This window comes from Rhinoderma darwinii, chromosome 7 (assembly GCF_050947455.1).
Source record: "Rhinoderma darwinii isolate aRhiDar2 chromosome 7, aRhiDar2.hap1, whole genome shotgun sequence".
Taxonomy (NCBI): Eukaryota; Metazoa; Chordata; class Amphibia; order Anura; family Rhinodermatidae; genus Rhinoderma; species Rhinoderma darwinii.
The window spans coordinates 138,702,886-138,723,525 of record NC_134693.1 but is presented as its reverse complement, the minus strand read 5'-3'; the positions used below and the strand labels follow the sequence as shown (position 1 = coordinate 138,723,525).

The window sequence follows — 20,640 nt, the reverse complement described above, 5'->3', positions numbered from 1 at the left end:
AATCCGGATGACGTCGCCTCCGCATTATCCGCCTGACAATGGGGCCGTCTGTGGCCGGAGTGAATGCGGCCGCACTGAGGACAGAAAATAATCCATATTGCAGTTTTGTTCCTTTTGTTGCCCGTAAATGACCCTTTTTCTTTTCCGCTGATACGTTTGGTCTTTTTTTATATTTGCATTTTACTGGAGACGAGATAACGCTGCGGAGGGGAAGGAGATGCCCCCAGGACTCCGCTGCCCACGGACTCGTCTACTGTTCCTTCTGCTACATTTGCTCCTCGAGTCCGGCGTGTCATGTAAAGCAGCAAAGTCTCCTTGGAAAATTGTATTGAAACGTTTTTTTTCTTTCTTTTTAGTCAAGATAGAACGTCGCGATTGTTCTCTGGCCTTTTCCATGGAAGTAACAATATAACACAGGCTATCGAGACTAGCTCGGGAAAAGCCGCCAAGTGTCCCTTACGATTGTATTAGCCTGTCCTTGAACGATCATAGCGCCATATACTCCTGACATTCGCTGAACGTGCACAATGTGTTCACCAGAAGAAAGCAGCCAATAATACGTGTATACCAGGGCGGACAGATCCCAGGTAGCCAATGCAGCTAGAAACTTGCCATTGGCACCTCACTTTTTCTGGGGACTACAGCCAGTGCAAAATGCGGCAGAATAAAAGTGCGGGAGCGATGAAGATCGACGGGGGTCAGAAGAAGAATTCCAGCAAGAAGTATATTCCAAACTTTTTCCCCTTATAAAAAAGCAGAACTCTGAGGTCAGACGTCCCCTTTATTTGGTCACATTCGGTCGCATTTCGCATTGTATCGCAATATGAAGTTTACGTTACGATTTGCGGACGAATGGACTGTATGAGCGAGCGGCCGAAGAGGAGTATCGTTTTTCCATCCGATGAGATTTCTCGGTACCGGGTCATAAAAGTTTGTAATTCTATCAGCCACAAATCCTATTCGGGTATTTTCACACACTGAGTTTTCAGGCGTATTTCGGGGTTTAAACGTCTACAAACGTCCGGCCATTGAATTCAATCGAAAAAAAATGGCACGTAAAAAAAACGCCTCAAAAAATGTTTTCCGGTTCGAAAATGGCTGGAAATCAGAGGCGGTTTTCTCTGACAACAGCGCCGTCATTTTCAGCCGTTTTTGACTTTGCGTGTGAACATCGTCTTAGTCGTCCATTTGACAGGTAGATATCATCTCAAGTCTATGACCCGCGGACTCCAACTGTAGTAGAACTACTACTCCAAGCATGCCCTGACCGACTGCGGAACAAAGAGTTTGTGTCACGGTGCAGGGATGGCGCTGTCTTCTGCTGAACCACGACCGCCACGTGTACGGACTCTTATGATGCATCGTCCAAATCTTTTTGACATGTTTGTGATTTGCTCACATGGAATCAATTGTTTTTGTTCAGCGAATCAATTTGGTCCTCTCTAGCTGGGACTTGTAGTTCCACACTGCCGGAGAATCAGCTGTCGCTGTCGCTATATTTCACTCCTCACCGGATAGAATTAGCATTTCGGCCGTCATCAATCAGCAGGTGACGTGTCCAGCGGTGGCTTCCTCTGCCTTGGGACATCCTGAATATAGACACAAGTACCAAAGGTCTCACAGTTGCATCTGGAATAAAGTCTTATAAGATATTTATATGTTGATCCAGCCTGATAACTGTTTGGAAATTATTTTCTTTTTTTACGATTTCTGTTTGCTGTCAGTGAATGTGAATTTTTTTTTTTTACAAAAGTTCAACTCCAGGCTGGTACATATGTTTACCTTCTGTGATACATTGTAACAAACTCCCAGGACAGGGGAAAGATTTGTGCTGCTGATGTGTTTAACTCATAGAAGATTTTTCTATACTGGATACAACTGAAACAAACTCAGCTGTGAGAAGTTTTAGGTTAACTTTAAAGTTTTCAGCCAATGGGTGTAAACAGGAATTTTTTCATTCACTAACAGCAAACAAAGATCTTGAAAATGGTGCAAAATTCAAATACAAAAAGGGGGAATATATTAAGGGCTTGTCCACATGTAACGTAATTGCTGCGTATTTTCGGTCCAGAATTACGGACGGAAAATACGCAGCGGAATACAGGGGCTTCACAGTGGGTGAGATTTAACAAATTTCAACCACACACTGCGTAAAATTTCCATCCCGAAATTCACATGCGGTGCGTTTTTTTTCCGTTCCGCATGTCAGTTCCTGCTGCGGAAAGTGGACTGAATTGCTGCGTTTTTCAGAGATGTCACCATCCCCCAACATTGAGAAACACGCAGCAAAATGGTGCAGGTTTTCCCGCAGCGGAATATCTGCTAGTTTCAGCGGAAATGCTGAAACGTGTGGACAATCCCTTAGGCTACAGGCACACGTTGCGTATTTTGCTGCGGAAAATACGCACCAAAACTGCAGCAATAGGCAGGAAATTTGCAGGTAAAAAACGCACCGGATCGTGTTTTTTTCAAATGAGTTTTCGGTGCAGTTTTTCCGTCTTGATGCGTTTTGTTTGTGCGTTTTCAAGCTACGGCTTTTGGTCCGATTTTCCACTGCATTAAGCAGATACAATACGCAAGTGGAAACGCAAAATCAATTGACATAGTTACATAGTTATTTAGTACGGTTGAAAAAAAGACACATGCCCATCAAGTTCAACCAAGGGAAACATTTCTACACATTGACACAGGAGCTGATACTTTTTTGTTCCAGGAAATGATCTTTGCCTTTTTTGCAGCATCTCCTGTCCCTGCGGTGACTATTCCGCAGATTCACAGTTCTCACAGTAAGGGCTTATTCAGACGAACGGGATGTTTTTCACGCGCGTCGCACGGACCTATATTAGTCTATGGGGCCGTGCAGACATGTGCGTGATTTTTACGCAGCGTGAGTCCGCTGCGAAAAAGTCACGACATGTCCGTTCTTTGGGCGTATTTCGCGCATCACGCACCCATTGAAGTCAATGGGTGCGTGAAAATCACGCGCACCACACGGAAGCACTTCCGTGGGATGCGCGTGATTCGCGCAACAGCAGTGAAAAGTATGAATGAAAAGAGAAAAGCACCACGTGCTACAAACACAAACAGAGTGTCATAATGAGGGTGGCTGCGCGAAAATCACGCAGCCGCGCATTATACGGAGCTGTCAAGTGCCTTTTGCACGCGCAAAAGCCGTGTTTTTTTTGCTTGCCCAAAACGCACACGCTCGTGTGAATCCGGCCTAAAGAAGACTTGTCGCCTCTGCAGGTTGAACCTTTTTTTCTCCAGACGGAGGGTGCGCCCCCTTGTTTTTTGAGTGGGTTTTACATGGACGTGCTGCGGATTCTAAAAAAATGCACCACCAGTCAATTTCCGTCCCGAAAAATACCGCAGAGTGTACACGAGATTTCCTGAAATCTCATTGGCTATTCTGGTACTGTATTACGCTACGGATTTTCCGCTTGTTCTATGCATCGTCTTAGACTGGCATTTCAAATGAATACTAATTTACGTCAGCAGTAAATGCGCCAAATATATCAAAACGGTGCGACAGAAATGCAAATCTTTGCCTGCTTTTAGCAGGTGTAGATTTGCGCCATAACTTACGCCAGTTTCTGGTTTAAATTATGATAAATCTATTCCAGCGGAGGTCCAGCCCCTTCAGCTAAACCACACCTTAAAATTCCTTCAGCTGTTTTTTGGCCGTGTCCATTGAGCGCCATGGGCAAAAAACGTAGCGAAAAACGCTTTCTCTGCCTCCCATTGATGTCAATGGGAGGTCAGAGACGGAAACGCTAGAAGAAAGGGCATGCCGCTTCTTTTTCCCGCGAGCGTTTTTCTGCTCGTAGGAAAAAAAACGCCTCCGTCTCCTATTGAAATCAATGGGAGGCGATTTCGGATGTTTTTTTACGCGGTTTCCGACGCGGCCTAAAATACAACAGGTTGGCCGCCTTTGACTGAGGCCCCACGCACACGTCCGTGCAGTATTTACGATGATTAAATACCGCACGCACGGGCCGCGGAGCGGCATCCACATTTGTAGATCGTGCTGAGTTTTAAATATAGGAGCTCGGTCCGTAAATGCGAAAAATAGGACAGGTCTTATTTTTTTGCCTCATTTCTACGGCCCGGATACACACCAGTATATACGGGAAGGTGTCCGTGGCCGAAAAAAAATGAATGTGTCAGTATATTTTATCAGTATTTTATCCGCAATTACGGATCCGTAAAAATTACGGACGTGTGCACGGGGCCTAAAACTTTGGCGAATGTAAAGGGTTAATAAAGGCAGTTCTGCATGCTGCCAGGCTCTAGGGCTTATGATAACACAGCAGAAGGATGAGCAGAGGCAGCGCGTCCCACTGAGGCTGATGTAGTGTCGCTGCCCTCAGCCACAATGTCACAGCCGCTCCGGGCCCCTCAGGGGAGCTCTTAACGAGTCGGGGACGTGTAACGAGTCGACTTTAGTCATTAGGTTCTGTATCATGGCAGGCTGATACAATTGTCGCTGCTGCTGCTGCTGTACCTCTTATTACTGTTCTGCCCTTGGAGACCGCAAGCTTCTTTTTAAAGGGCAACTAACATGGTAATAGAACCCCCTTATCAAAATATCCTTCCGTTTATACAAGTCCTTGAGTCGTCCTCATCTGTTAGGCTACATGCACCACGACCGGTTTTATTTTGCGGCCCATGAATAAAAGATTATCCGCTTTTTTTTTGGTCCGTGTATCCTCCACATCCAGGTTTTATGTTCCATAGGTTTGAATTGAATGGGCGAGACAGAGCCGCAGACACGGACAGTAAAGGGAACTGCTCTGAGTTTTGCTGCTCTGTCCCACGGCCCCCACACGGATCAGTGGAGACCTCGATTGTGTCCGTGGGGCCAGAAGAAGTGAATGGGTCTATGTGCGCTCCGTTCAACAACGGACAGCACACGGACGTAAAACAACAGTCGCGTGCATGGGGTCTTAGTAAAACTTACGTTCACACTTCATTTGTAAACCACTATCCATGGGGCTACATTCACCCGGGGTATGCCTCAATGATGTCCTTCTTTCTCACTGTATGGAATGGCGTAGTAGATCATTTATAGTAAGAGTGCGGTCAGAACCACGTGGGTGAAGCCAGTATTTGCTGATGGTGCGAGGAAGATGATACTCCTGGGCTGAGTGATCCTCCACTACCAGATGGAAACACTTAAAGGACAGAGAGGAAGAAATACGTCACTTAGGCCGCACATCTCGGTGAATTTGCGGTTTGCAAAAAGTTGCGGCTAAAAGGTAAATTGACTGTGACATGTGAATACAGCCTAAGCGAGGTATTACAAAACCGCTACGTGTAATAGCACCTTAAAGGAGCTGTGGATGAAGCTTCGTCATTCTGTCCATTAGTGGATGGCTGCCATGGGCGCCCGCTTGATCTCAATGACCCACATTTATCATGCAGTTTACTAGTGATACCTAAATAACTGGGTACATCTGCCTCTAGTCTGAGAGCTGAATGACAACCTTCTCGTGGAGCTAAATTGGCAGCCAAATTGTTTTTCACCCACCTTTCCCAGAAACAAACATAACTAAGAAACAACTGAACAGAATACATACAAGGGTATGTAGACTTTTTCCACCATTTTTTTATTGCACCAGTGGATCTAAAATTAAAAAAAACAAAACAACTTTGCAAGTAGTCTTGATTAAAAATCTCCTATCGTTTTGTGTATACAGCTCCCATGCAGACTTATGTGTCTCCATGGTTACAGACTACAAAAGAAAAGTTGTGTAGTCTGATCCTGCAGTCATGTGCTTCTTCACTTCCTTGGACTCCTCTTCTTCTACATACACTAAAAGATTTCTAGTTATCTAATAACAGGCAGCTCCGCAAAAGCTGGAACTTGACAGAAGCAAAATGCTGCGGATGAACTACATTTCCCATAATGCATATCCAGTCAATGCACAAATGGCCGCAGCAGCTTATAAAGGGTTAAGAATCGATGCATATCAATGAGGCGCAAAATCTGTGACGGATGCAGACGCTGGTTTTCCATCAGTGATATTTCTGATCCTCCATGTGTACCCCCCCCACCCCACACCCCCACATCTTGGACCATCCCCCAGATCTAGTAATAGCAGCTCAAGGCTGGCACATCAACACAGGGAACGTGAGCGCCTGCTGGATCAGGAGACGTGTGTAATCCTCGCTCCCCGCCCGCCACACTGACACTTTCTCTATTTTTGAAGACATCTTGTTTTCTATCTGACGTCTGAAAACTCAATTCTGGATTCTCTGCTTTTTTTATCTTTCATTTCCAGAATTGAATTTCCGATCAATTATTAAACCTAATAATTCATATTTACCTCTTTATTTTAAATGGTTCATATCTTGCGGCTTTTCCCTGAGAATGGGCAGCGCAATTCGCAATTTGGATCGTGTCGATTCACATCCCGAGCGTCGATTCTATGAGATCCACTCCCTCATTCGCAGTCTGTTGATGAAGAAACGTAACATCGGGTCGTGTATTTGGGGCAGGGTCCGTATATATATATATCACCAGTTGACAAGTTTTTGGCTCCTGCACACGGCTGTATTATAGGTCTATGATGTCCAGATCCGTAATACGTCCCTCATAGAAATCTGTGTCCCCTAATGTTCCTCCATGTGCCTCTAATTTAATAGGATTGCCATAATGGGGTTCTGTGTTAGACATCAAGCACACGGCCCATGATTACGGCACGGACGGCTGCGGAGTGTCATCCCCGGGCTATCCGCAAATCACAGACTGTGCAGACATTGATTTAAATGAGTCCGGACCGCAAATGTGGCCCGTATAATGACTTGTCCTATTTTTTTGTGGTCCGAAGAAGACCGTGGAAACCTCGGCCGTGTGCACGGGCCCATAGAAATGAATGTGTCCGCAATTCATCCGCATTTTTCAGATGAATTGCGAACGCAAAAACACGTTCATGTGCATGAGGCTTTAATCTAAGTTTTGTTCATTTGAACCGGGGTTGGTTCGAGTCTTGCAACCGTAATACGAATCCTAAAATGCGGCCACCATACGGCCGTCTGATAAAGGTGTTCAACCTACCGCTTCTAGGGGCTCATGCACACGACCGTTTTGTATTTTGCAGTCTGTAAACAACGGATCCACAAAACACGGACTCCATGCACATGATCGTAATTTGTATCCACAATTACAGATGTGGAATTGCGGCTAAAAATACGGATCCATTCATTTCTACGGCCCACAGACATCTTCCCGTACATGTACAGAAAGGTGTCCGGGCCGTAGAAATGACCGCAAAAAATAGGACATGTCCTATTTTTCGAATTTACGGACCATGCTCCTCTACTTTATAATGAGAGCACGGCCCAGGTGATAGAACGGGGCCATCCGTGCCCGTAATCATGGGCCGTGCACACGACAGTATTTTCCTCTATCCAGAAATACTGTCAGTAAATACGGGTCAGTAGCCATCCGCATTTCATCCGTATGTACGGAAGGGTGTCCGAAAATACTGTCTGTATTGCATCCGTATTCCATCCGTATATACGGATCCGTACAAAAAGAGGGAGGTTGCAAATGATGTCATCAACATGTTGCCTAGCAACGCTTCTGTAAATACGGACGGTATATGGATGCACATTCGTGGCCGTCTGTATTTACGGAAGTTCCCGCAGGCTTCTAGGAGAGTCCGGCCGTAATTACAGACAAGAATAGGACGGGTTCTATCATTTTTTCAGCACTGACACCCGTCAGTAAAAATACTGAATGGTGTCCGCGGCCAATAGAAATGAACGGGTCCGTAATTACTGATGAAAAATACTGTCGTGTGCATGGAGCCTAAAAGAGAATATGGTGCTCTACAGGGATGCCATTTGTCGCCACACGGAGGGTATACGGATCCCTAATACGGAATCATAAGATCTTAGGCCCCATGCACACGACAGCAAAAAACCTCCGTTTTTGCGGACCGCAATTGCGGTCCGCAAAAAGGGAGCCATTCACTTTCATTGAACACTGACACCTTTCCGTAGCACTACGGAAGGGTGTCAGTGCCGTGGAAATGTTCCGGGAATTATGGAACATGTCCGTTCTTTCGCATTTTGCGGGCCGAGCTCCCATACTTTGTATGGGAGCACGGCCCGAAAATGCGGCTGTCAGTCAGCGGCCGGCCGTGCCCGCAATCGCGGGCCGGGATTGCGGGCACGGTCGTGTGCATGGGGCCTTAGTTTGTCTCCAAAGAGTGTCAGCTCTGCAGGCCAGTTCTAGGAATATATTAGGTGGAGTCCCCTACACCCGCTATACATTGCACAGTCCATTGTCTATCACTATTAATCATATTTCACTGTCGACTACACTTTTCATTACAGGCAAATAAAGCAAAAAAAAAAAAGTACATCCCGCCAGTATATGTTTTTTACAATGGGAGTCAATGGACGACGTATTCGGCTGCCTATGTCGGGGCCACAGTTTGGTGATATATGGTATGAATAGAGCCTTAGATTGTCAGCTCTGCAGGCCAGCCATGAGTTCTGCTATGTATATAATAGGACACATGACATTCCTGCAGCAGGTATCGCAATGCTACGTCACACTGGGATTTACTTCCATTAGCCGCCCCTGGAATCCACTGCACATAATAGACAGAAGACCTATCTGTTCCTGGGAATCGGGTTGTACTATTGTGTTATAGGAGGCATGAGCCCCCTCCCTCTATTAAAGGTAACATGTCTCTAGTCCCAGCTCAATTTTTGGCATAGATCAACATGAAGAAAGACTCATCAGCCTCCCTGCCAAATAACATGATGTAGCCCTTAGGTAATGCCAGGGGGCACTCATCAGCTGCTCCTGTCAGACTCCCCTCAGATCCCTGCCCATATAGTATGATCCTCACTGTCTGGGATGCGTTGTTCAGGTGGCAGGGGGAGGAACGCTGGCCGAGCCCAGAGGTCCAGTGGCTGTCAGCTGTATATAGAGGCATTGGTCATTTCTGATGAGGGCACTGCCAGTATTTCTAATGCAAGTCTAAGGTCTACTGCCAAGGAGCCTCACTACACCCAGTGACCGGGGACCCGGCACAAAGGAAAACTGGTGATGAGAGCGAGGGACTGTACTTCATAGAAAGAGCAAGACACCAGGAATAAGACAGTGCCACACCATGCATGGCACATGCCAACCTGTGCATTAATAGGGCAGACCATAGTCCAATGTTAAGCCATACAATAAGGCACCTCTTCTGCAAATACACACCGTAGTGCCTCGGAGACAGTGGACAGGCTGCCCGTATCCCTCACATGTGCCAGTATGCCAGGCTGGAGAAGGAGCCTTTCTCTCTGTTGGCTGAGGATGCAAGATGATGGTAAGACAAGAGGCTGCGGGAAGGGTTGGGATGATCTGGGCATTTCTGGGGTGTACACTCAGGTGTGATGATGGTTTAACTATGTCAGTGCTGGGAAAAAAAAAAACAGAAAGAAAGGCCTATAGGCTCGCCTGGTCCTGGCAGAGAGCTTGGGTGATTTCAAGAATTAACCCTTTGTTTTCTCGCCAGGCTTTTGCTGTGGAGTCACATTAATGATTGTGCATTGTACTACGGTTCGTTAATAATGAATGGGCAGAACTTGAATTTGCAGCTTATCTAAATATGTGTGGGGGGCGAGTCAATTCGATTTCTTGCAGGCGCTGAACGTGGCCTGGGGTGACCTCATAAGCGTTGCCGTTTGGGTAAAATTGTTCGTTTAATGACCTTTATAAATAATAAGCACAAAATAGTGGCAGAAATCATTCATTACTGTGCAGACTATGTCCGGGAATAGCCCAGAAATGTGACACTTTATACATGCGATACCTTGTAACATTTCATACACTTGATACATTGCAACAATTTATACATGTGGAGCGTGCTTCATTGTAACATTTCATACACGTGATGATAATAATAATCTTTATATAATGCCAACATATTTCGCAGCACTTTACGATTGTAATATTTCATACATGTGATACATGATAGTTCATAAAATTGATATATTATAACGTTTCTCTTTAGAAGAGATGAACCACCGAGCTCTACAACGGTCTTAAAATCTGCGTGGCATTCGCTATATTCCCCAACATAGCGCACATCTTTTTGGGAATATGGCGCACAAAAGAGCGCGAGGTCCTGGCGTCATTTATTGTCTTGTTTATCTTTGTTGATAGATCAGTCTGATAGACGCCTCTTCTACAGGCAGATACAAAGTGTCAGTAAAACGGTCTGGGGACCTTCACAAATATTACGTTTGTATAAAACGCCAATGTTATTGATGCAACTGCGCCGGCAGAACGGATGTCATTATATCGATAAATCTCTTCCTACCGATTGTCAATATATGGGATTCCTACACGTGTCTCCTCACTATTGCTTCTTGCTCCAGGAATGATTTGTTGGATCTGCATTCACTCTCCTCAATCACCCGTGATCAGCCACACTTTCTAGGAATCTAATTTCACTCTATGGAGATTGTGCTGGACTTGCAGCATTGTATTACTGTCTGCCCTAGTATATAATATAGTACCCAACTACTATGGAACACATTTATCAATGTATTTGCACCGTATTTGGGGTGCGTTTTACTCCCAAATAGTGTCTAATCTGCCGTGTGACATTTATTAACCATTTCTGACAGATTTTAGCACAATTTTCGTCATGTACGTCAGTTTGTAAAAGTGGAGTGATAGTTTGGCGTGTTTTACCGCATCGTCTGGATTAGGACACATTTATGTAATGCAACTTTATAAAAAAGTTAATGGCCGTGATAATGTGACAGATTTAGGGAACATGAAATCATAAACCTGTTGCGACGTATGTCAATAAAGTATCCGAGCTTTAACCTAGACATTGGCTAAAATGGGGGAAATCCGTGGTCATTCAGGCGACTTTGCCAGGGCGAGGCCCACCCATTGCACTTTGGATGGGCTGAACCACTGCAATTTCCCTAAATTTATGGTAGTGGGGGACTGCGTTTGGGCTTTCCCCTAAAAAATGTTGGCCTATAAGCTAGGGTGCTTTTACGCTGACCGATATCGGCCGTGCTGTAAGGAGCGCCATTTATGACTGTTCGTCCCCATTTGCACCATGTCGGCAGCACGTCTTCCTGTTTAACCGGTTAAGGACCAGGCTGTTTTACAGCTAAATGACCAGAGAAAATGTCACAATTTTGCTATGCGCTTCTTTAGGGTATGTGCACACACACTAATTACGTCCGTAATTGACGGACGTATTTCGGCCGCAAGTACCGGACTGAACACAGTGCAGGGAGCCGGGCTCCTAGCATCATACTTATATACGATGCTAGGAGTCCCTGCCTCGCTGCAGGACAACTGTCCCGTACTGTAATCATGTTTTCAGTAGTTCCACGGAGAGGCAGGGACTCCTAGCATTGTACATAAGTATGATGCTAGGAGTCCGGCTCCCTGCACTGTGTTCGGTCCGGGATTTGCGGCCGAAATACGTCCGTCAATTACGGACGTAATTAGTGTGTGTGCACATACCCTTAGATGTTTATAACTCTGCAGGTGAATAAAGTTCATCTTTGAATTTTACACTCTTTTTAAAGGACAGATAGGGCTTTGTTTTAATGGCATTTGTCAGTATACGTCATTTTTATTTTTTTCTCTAAAGTGGGCAAAATTGGAAAAAAATTCAAGAATTTAGCAAATGCGTCAGTTTATACCAGCATTTTTCACACACAGTATAGGCCACGGACAAAACTAATCTCCTTTCACGTTCTGCCACTTCTCCCGTGCATGGGGATACCAAATATGTGTGCTTTATTCACTGTGCGGGCATGTGCCAGGGCTTGGCATAAAAGGAGGCTTTATGGCCTTTTCGGTCCAGGAATTTTGCACTTGATTTTATGGCAGCATACGGTTCTCTGGGGGGCGTAATGCTGCTGAAACATTAGAAACACCCCCATAAATGACTTCATTCACACAAGTAGACCCCACAAGGTTTCCTTCAAGGGGTTTATCATCTTTTTAGAAAGTCCAGTTTTCTTCTGAAAGTTTCTTGAAGAAGATGGAACAAAATAAAAATTTTATTTTTGGGCAAATGCGTTAGTTTACATGAGCATTTTTCACACACAGGATGGACCACAGACAAAATTCATCTCCTTTCACGTTCTGCCACTTCTCCTGTGCACGGGGATACCAAATATGTGTGCCTTATTCTTCACATAGAGATGTAGGAGGGCGGACGATAGAAGAAGATTATTTCACAAATCGCCTTTTTTCAAAGCTCAACAGAGTTTCTATAACACGTCCAAAATATCTGCTCTTGAAGCAGAAATCCCAAAATATTCATCTAGGGGTATAATGGCAATACATTTTTTGGGGTATTCTAAAATAAGAAATTGCAGGTTTATGCAAATGGCGCTTTCCAGCAGATGAACTTTAGAAAATATGCAAACATGACATCCACCCCCCACCCCACCCCACCCCACCAATTCCCTCCCTCACCCTTGGAGTAAAATCAGGGGAAAAATAAAATTTTTATGTAGGACAGATATATTTTCAACGAATTAACTAAAATCGAATAATTCAGAACAGTGCGGTATTTTTTTAAAACACAGGCCTGGTTGCGAGGGACAGAAATATCGGGAATCTTTGCGGTGCCCGTCTTTTCTGCAGATGCGGCACTTTTTCTGGGGGTTGATGTTGGGGGGAAATGCGAGTGATAAAATGACTTTCAGTCAGTCGTTTGACATCCTCAGACTGGGGGCCTTCTCTCGTGTCATGAACATCAAATATGAGGCCTTCGCACAGTTTAACGCCATATCTTGCCCTAAAGGAAGGTCGATATTGGCGAAAGCTAAGTCTGCCATGAAAGTTGAGGAGGGATTCGTCCACACTTACATTCTGCTCAGAGGTGTAAAGTTGCAAAAATAAATAATTGAGGGAATTTATTAGCGGTCTTATTTTGAACAACCGATCACGGTTTGCATCGGTACTTGGGGGGGCCTGTGCTTTGTCGTTGAAGTGGAGGAACCTCATTATTGTTTCACAACGAGACCTGGGCATTACTGCAGAATATACTGGGGTGGCTTGGGCGGGTCTTGTTGACCAGAAAGACCTAATGGAGGGTTTTTTACAATACCCATATTTAGGGTGAGACCCAATTTTTTTTTTTAATTCTGGCAAACTGGTGGGCGTCCAATCTCTGGCATGGGTGGATGAAGGTTTCTGCCTTATATACTGAGCGGCATATCAAGGGCGTAGCTAGGGGGGGGAAGGGGCGCAACTAGGTGGTAGGGAAGGGGGGTGCCGTGGCAGAGCAACTGATCGCTGCTTATAGGCGCCCTGTATGTCGGACACCAGCAGCAGCGATCAGCGTTAGGAAGAGCCAGGAGTTCATGCGGCGCTGTTCTGACAGGAGTCTGTGACGGCCCGGGAGTGGACCAGTCCAGTCACCTGACCTGTCACCTAACTTGTCACCTGACCTCACTGGTCCACTCCCGGGCTGTCACCGACCCTAGTCAGAAGGAACTCCACCGCTGCCTGCGCCGCATGACCTCATCGGCTCCTCCGGTGAGTCACGTCAGGCAGAGCGGAGAGTGGTAGAGGTAGGCTACCGCTCTCCGTTCTGTTTACAGTGTGGCGCTATTTACAATGGGGGTGGCGGGCTGTGTGTGGCACTATCTACAAGGGGGGAGTGTGGCGCTATTTACAAGGGGGGAGTGTGCCGCTATCTACAAGGGGGGCAGCGGGCTGTGTGTGTCACTATCTACAAGGAGGGCTGTGTTGGTGCTGTTTACAAGGGGGGCTCTGTGTGGCGCTATCTACAAGGGGGGGGGCTGTGTTTGGCACTAATTACAAGGGGGGCTGTGTGTGGCGCTATCTACAAGGGGGTCAGTATGGCGCTATTTACCAGGAGGGGCTGTGTGGCGCTATCTACAAGGGGGGGCTGTGTGGCGCTATCTACAAGGGGGAGCTATGTGGCATTATCTACAAGTGGGGGCTGTGTGGCATTATCTACAAGTGGGGGCTGTGTGGCATTATCTACAAGCGGGGGTTGTGTGTGGCGCTATCTACAACAGGGGGGCTGTGTGTGGCGCTATCTACAACAGGGGGGCTGTGTGGCGTTAACTACAAGGGGGGTCTGTGTGTGACACTATCTACAGGCATCTGTGTGGCATTATCTACAAGGGGCTGTGTGTGATGCTATCTACAGGGGGCTGTGTGTGGCATTATCTACAAGGGGCTGTGTGTGGCGCTATCTACAGGGGGCTGTGTGTGACGCTATCTACAGGGGGCTGTGTGTGGCATTATCTACAAGGGGCTGTGTGTGGCGCTATCTACAGGGGGCTGTGTGTGGCGCTATCTACAGGGGGCTGTGTGTGGCATTATCTACAAGGGGCTGTGTGTGATGCTATCTACAGGGGGCTGTGTGTGACGCTATCTACAGGGGGCTGTGTGTGGCATTATCTACAAGGGGCTGTGTGTGACGCTATCTACAGGGGGCTGTGTGTGACGCTATCTACAGGGGGCTGTGTGGCATTATCTACAAGGGGCTGTGTGTGACGCTATCTACAGGGGGCTGTGTGTGACGCTATCTACAGGGGGCTGTGTGTGACGCTATCTACAGGGGGCTGTGTGTGGCATTATCTACAAGGGGCTGTGTGTGACGCTATCTACAGGGGGCTGTGTGTGATGCTATCTACAGGGGGCTGTGTGTGGCATTATCTACAAGGGGCTGTGTGTGACGCTATCTACAGGGGGCTGTGTGTGACGCTATCTACAGGGGGCTGTGTGTGGCATTATCTACAAGGGGCTGTGTGTGGCCTCTTTTATTTATTTTCTTCTAATTTATTGTTGTGGTAACTCCCTTATAGAACTATATGGCTTGTAAAATGTACAAATAGTTTTATGCTAGAGTTACATTAAAAAAATTGTGTGAAAAAAATTACACCTCATTGATTGATAGAGCAAGCAAACACGGCCAGGGGGAAGAAGATGTCGGGAAAGAAGTTGTGGGGGGGGGGGAGGGTGGGGGGCGCAAATCTGAATCTTTGCCCCGGGTGCAGGAGAACCTAGCTACGACTCTGGGCATATATATTGGTTTCATGGACAATCATATTTAGGAGGTCATCAGTAATAAATAAATGGAAGTAATCCATTTGGACAAAATTTGCATTGTCCACGGTTATGCCAGGAGTGGCAATAAATCCATGGATTCTAGGCCAAAAAGATGGGGCAGGTGCCCATACAAGAGCCTCAACTGGGGCGACCATGCTGTCCCGTGCTACAGCGCTACTAGGCCCTGCGCTTTCATGTTCTCCTGTTTCAACTGCGTCAGGGATAACGTGGAACCAGAAGTGACGCGATCATCGTCACTGCCTACAACAGGTTCCATTTCTGACACCATCTCTGATGCGGTCTCAGACTCTGACCAGAGCATGGCGTATGCCTCCTCAGCGCTAAACAACGTCCTCGCCGTAATGTAGCTAACACTAACTAAACAAACAATCATATATTTTTTTATAACAGATTATATATATCTATCTATCTATCTACACTACCGCTACCAAAAAAATATATCAATAGTGGTTTATTTTTTAGGTAGCGGTAGTGTAGATATATATATGTATATATATCAGTTAGTTTGTGTGGATATATATATTTTTTTTGTGGATATATAGAGATTATATATATATATATATATATATATATATATATATATATATATATATATATAAAAAATTATATATTCCCTACCTGCCTATTCTAATATTCTACTAAAGATAGAAAGGTAGATAGATAGAACAAAAGATCAATGGATAGAGTGTATAGATAGAAATCTATCTATACAAAGAATGTGTCACGGCAGGGGTGTGGACCCACTGGGCCGTAGCAGGATTTCAGCTGGCCAAACAGGGTACAAAGTCAAAGTGAATGTCTATAGTTCGGATAAAGGTACCTGTGGCAATTCAGACAGTAGCGATGGTTTAGGCTCGGATGGAACTCCGGCAGCCGGCAAACAACAGGTGCGGTGAAACACAGCGGGTGTAGTAGGTGACACAACACGAGTCCAACTCTCTACAGCACAGGAACACGGTAGCACGGGATACAGGTTACAGGAACGAGAACACTCAAGGGACCATTTGCAAAGACTAACACGGTTATACAACAACATCGCTCAGGCAATGCAGAAAGGGTATCTAATTCAGGTGCGCGCGCTGGCCCTTTAAGACCGGGCATGAGCGTGCGCGCCCTACGGGACACAGCAGAGTGAAGCGGAAGTGAGCACTGGCGTTTCCTGAGGAGGAGATGCGGGCCAGCGCTCACTGATCCATGGCTCCGGCCGTCAGAAGGTGAGTAATCCGGACGGTCTGCGGCCATTGGTGTTACAGAATGTATCTGTGTAACACTATGTTTTATTTTTTTGACAGTATTATTCTGGCAGCAATTCTCTCTAAGTCTCTTCTTCTCTTCATACTGAAACAATATTTTTTACACTATATTTTACATAGAAATGCATGTGATCGCTGTGATTGGTTCTCACAGCGATCACATGTTCAGGGACCAAAAGATTGGCCCCTTATACTCTGCTCAGGGCTGTGTGCATGTGATAGCGAGTGCACACTCTCTGAAGTGCCGCCGTAATTAGTCTATACGGCGGACTTCAGAGACCCTGACCGCTGGCCTTAATAAAAACACAGCCAGTGGTCGGGAACCTGTAAAGGGTATGTTCACACAGGGCAGATACGCCACATAAAAGCACACAGCCTATCCGCCCCAGTTACCGCAGGTGCGGTTTTTCATCCAGAATGTCCACTACGGAAAACTAAAGTTTCATACTTACCCAGAGCCATGGCGACGTGTCCCTCTGACGTCCTGCAGCCGGGCCTCCTGGGATGACGTTTCATCCCATGTGACCGCTGCAACCTGTGATTGGCTGCAGCGGTCACATGGGATGAATTGTCATCCCAGGAGGCCGGCCTGGAGGAAGAAACACAGACTCCTGTGTAAGTATAAGATTTTTTTTTCTTAGTTGCGTCCTCTGCGGCAGAATTGCTGACAACCCGCAACAAATACGCAGCGTTTACGTAAAAACAATTGACATGCTGCGGATTAAAAAAACGCACCGCAAGTCAATTTTTGAACGTTTTGTCTGCTCAGTTTTTACGCAACGTGTGAACTGACCCTTATAGTTGTATAATGTACATTAGACAATAGGGGAGATTTACTAGTACTGTCCTAATGTTTGATAGGATAAAACTAGACCAGACTGACAGAAAGTTCACGGAAATTATCAGAATGGCGCACGTTGATTGATAAATAAGTTACGCACTTTTCCTTCCTTATACCGCCTCATTTTCCGTAGAAGATAGCTGCCTGATGTCAGTCAGGGGGAACATTCTTATTTACATTCAATGACTGAAACATTACAAAGCCATCAACTTAGAGTCACAGACAGAAGAGAAGTTTGGTCTACCCTGAAACATTGTAATAAATAATTAGCGCTGAGCAGAACAACCTCAGGCCCCTAGATGTAAATCGTGTTTTCATTCACTAACCACAAGCAGAGTTCTTGACAATCGAGGCAAACCAGGAACCATACAAAAAAGTAATGTCATGTATGTACACAGTGACTCCACCAGCAGAATAGTGAGTGCAGCTCTGGAGTATAATACAGGATGTAACTCAGGATCAGTACAGGATAAGTAATGTCATGTATGTACACAGTGACTCCACCAGCAGAATAGTGAGTGCAGCTCTGGAGTATAATACAGATGTAACTCAGGATCAGTACAGGGTAAGTAATGCAATGTATGTACACAGTGACTCCACCAGCAGAATAGTGAGTGCAGCTCTGGAGTATAATACAGGATATAACTCAGGATCAGTACAGGATAAGTAATGTATGTACACAGTGACTCCACCAGCAGAATAGTGAGTACAGCTCTGGAGTATAATACAGGATATAACTCAGGATCAGTGCAGGATAAGTAATGTAATGTATGTACACAGTGACTCCACCAGCAGAATAGTGAGTGCAGCTCTGGAGTATAATACAGGATGTAACTCAGGATCAGTACAGGATAAGTAATGTAATGTATGTACACAGTGATTCCACCAGCAGAATAGTGAGTGCAGCTCTGGAGTATAATACAGGATGTAACTCAGGATCAGTACAGGATAAGTAATGTAATGTATGTACACAGTGACTCCACCAGCAGAATAGTGAGTGCAGCTCTGGGGTATAATACAGGATGTAACTCAGGATCAGTGCAGGATAAGTAATGTAATGTATGTACACAGTGACTCCACCAGCAGAATAGTGAGTGCAGCTCTGGAGTATAATACAGGATGTAACTCAGGATCAGTAGAGGATAAGTAATGTAATGTATGTACACAGTGACTCCACCAGCAGAATAGTGAGTGCAGCTCTGGAGTATAATACAGGATGTAACTCAGGATCAGTACAGGATTAGTAATGTAATGTATGTACACAGTCACTCCACCAGCAGAATAGTGAGTGCAGCTCTGGAGTATAATACAGGATGTAACTCAGGATCAGTACAGGATTAGTAATGTAATGTATGTACACAGTCACTCCACCAGCAGAATAGTGAGTGCAGCTCTGGAGTATAATACAGGATATAACTCAGGATCAGTACAGGATAAGTAATGTAATGTATGTGCACAGTGACTCCACCAGCAGAATAGTGAGTGCAGCTCTGGAGTATAATACAGGATGTAACTCAGGATCAGTACAGGATAAGTAATATAATGTATGTACACAGTGACTCCACCTGCAGAATAGTGAGTGCAGCTCTGGAGTATAATACAGGATGTAACTCAGGATCAGTACAGGATAAGTAATGTAATGTTTGTACGCAGTGACCCAACTTTTTTTGTAAACTAATTCTAAATGAATAAATATAAAATTTATTAAATTAATCATCTCATATCAGTCACACATATGGATATACATTTCTCTGGAGGTACTCAGCACTGTAGATATGTGACAGAAATGAGGAGAGGGAATTTATGCACTTCCTCTCAGAAATGGCTGGTAACAGGGAACAATAGAGAGTTTTCTCTTGCACAGCAAGATGAGTTGAAGATCTGTAGGTTTAACACATCCTCGTTTCCCATAAGGCCTCTTTTTATGATTTATTTGCAGATCTGGCCACATTGGGCTCATCCACGTTGTCGGTTGTGTATTGTGACACATTACAAGATTGAAGTATATATCACTGACGGGGTCTATCACAGAGCGAGGAGACAGAGTGACATCCTGAGTATCCTGTTCACATATCACGGATTGTGGGGATTTACTATTGTGGACGTATTAAATGGAGAGAAGGAAAGACCTTGACACTAACGTCTTTATGTGTGACATACAGTCTATAGCCGTCACTGGAGAACATGGCCAGCAAATTACATTGTCTTATCAAGTGTCACCAAGACTTGTGATCCAGAACACAGGCATTTACTAACACATCAGTGCAGTGATACGGGATATATCACTTTATAGGCAGATCTGCTATTCAGGAGTCTGGTGAATCTGACAGGGACTATAATAGTGGCCATACTGGTTATATCTCGGCTTTTCATAGTTAATAAAGGACATGGCCACTTTTGCGACCATTTTTCTTTTTTTGCTTCGGTGAATCTAAAATAAAAGTTATTTAAAGAGGCTCTATCACCAGATTCTCAAACCCCTATTGCATGTGATCGGCGCTGCAATGTAGAGAACAGTAACGTTTTGTTTTTTTAAAAACGTTCATTTTTGGCCAAGTTATGAGCTATTTTATATATATGCAAATGAGCTTTGAAATGGACAACTGAGCGTGTTTTTTTTCGTATGTCCAACTGGGCATGTATTGTGTTTTTAACTGGGCGTGTTTACTTGTTTTACTAACTGGGCGTGTTTACGTGTATGACGCTGACCAATCAGTGACCAGTCAGCGTCATACACTCATCTCCATTGATTTACACAGCAGCGATGTGCAGCCACATAAACAGAGATTAACGTTAATCGAGTGTCCTGATAATGAATACACATGAAATCCAGCCTGGACGTCATGTGTATTCAGAATCCTGACACTTCTGAATCTTTTCTGTGAGATTTCCAGCAAGTGAAACGAAATCTCGTTTACCTCCGTAATCTCGCGAGATTTCGTTTCCCCTGCTAGAAATCTCAAAGAAAAGAGTCAGAAGTGTCAGGATTGTGAATACACATGACGTCCAGGCTGGATTTCATGTGTATTCATTATCAGGACACTCGATTAACGTTAATCTCTGTTTATGTGGCTGCACATCGCTGCTGTGTAAATGAATGGAGATGAGTGTATGACGCTGATTGGTCACTGATTGGTCAGCGTCATACACGTAAACACGCCCAGTTAAAAACACAATACACGCCCAGTTGGACATAACGAAAAAAACACGCCCAGTTGTCCATTTCAAACCTCATTTGCATATATATAAAATAGCTCATAACTTGGCCAAAAATGAACGTTTTAAAAAAAAACAAAAACGTTACTGTTATCTACATTGCAGCGCCGATCACATTCAATAGGCGATAGGGATTTGAGAATCTGGTGACAGAGCCTCTTTAACTTTGCAAATAGTCTAACAATCTACAATTTTGTGTCGACAGCTACTATGCAGATCTG

The 20,640-nt window shown here is 45.0% G+C and overlaps 1 protein-coding gene across 1 annotated transcript in view; it reads left to right on the top strand.

Moving 5' to 3' along the window:
- Positions 1 to 8,903: 8,903 nt before the first annotated feature.
- Positions 8,904 to 20,640, top strand: part of GRIP2 (glutamate receptor interacting protein 2) — a 245,844-nt gene continuing 234,107 nt past the window's right edge. Inside the window, exon 1 of the mRNA XM_075831827.1 lies at positions 8,904 to 9,335. Within this exon, the coding sequence (XP_075687942.1) occupies positions 9,281 to 9,335 (55 nt within the window). The 5' untranslated portion in view covers positions 8,904 to 9,280. The remainder of the gene's footprint in view (positions 9,336 to 20,640) is intronic.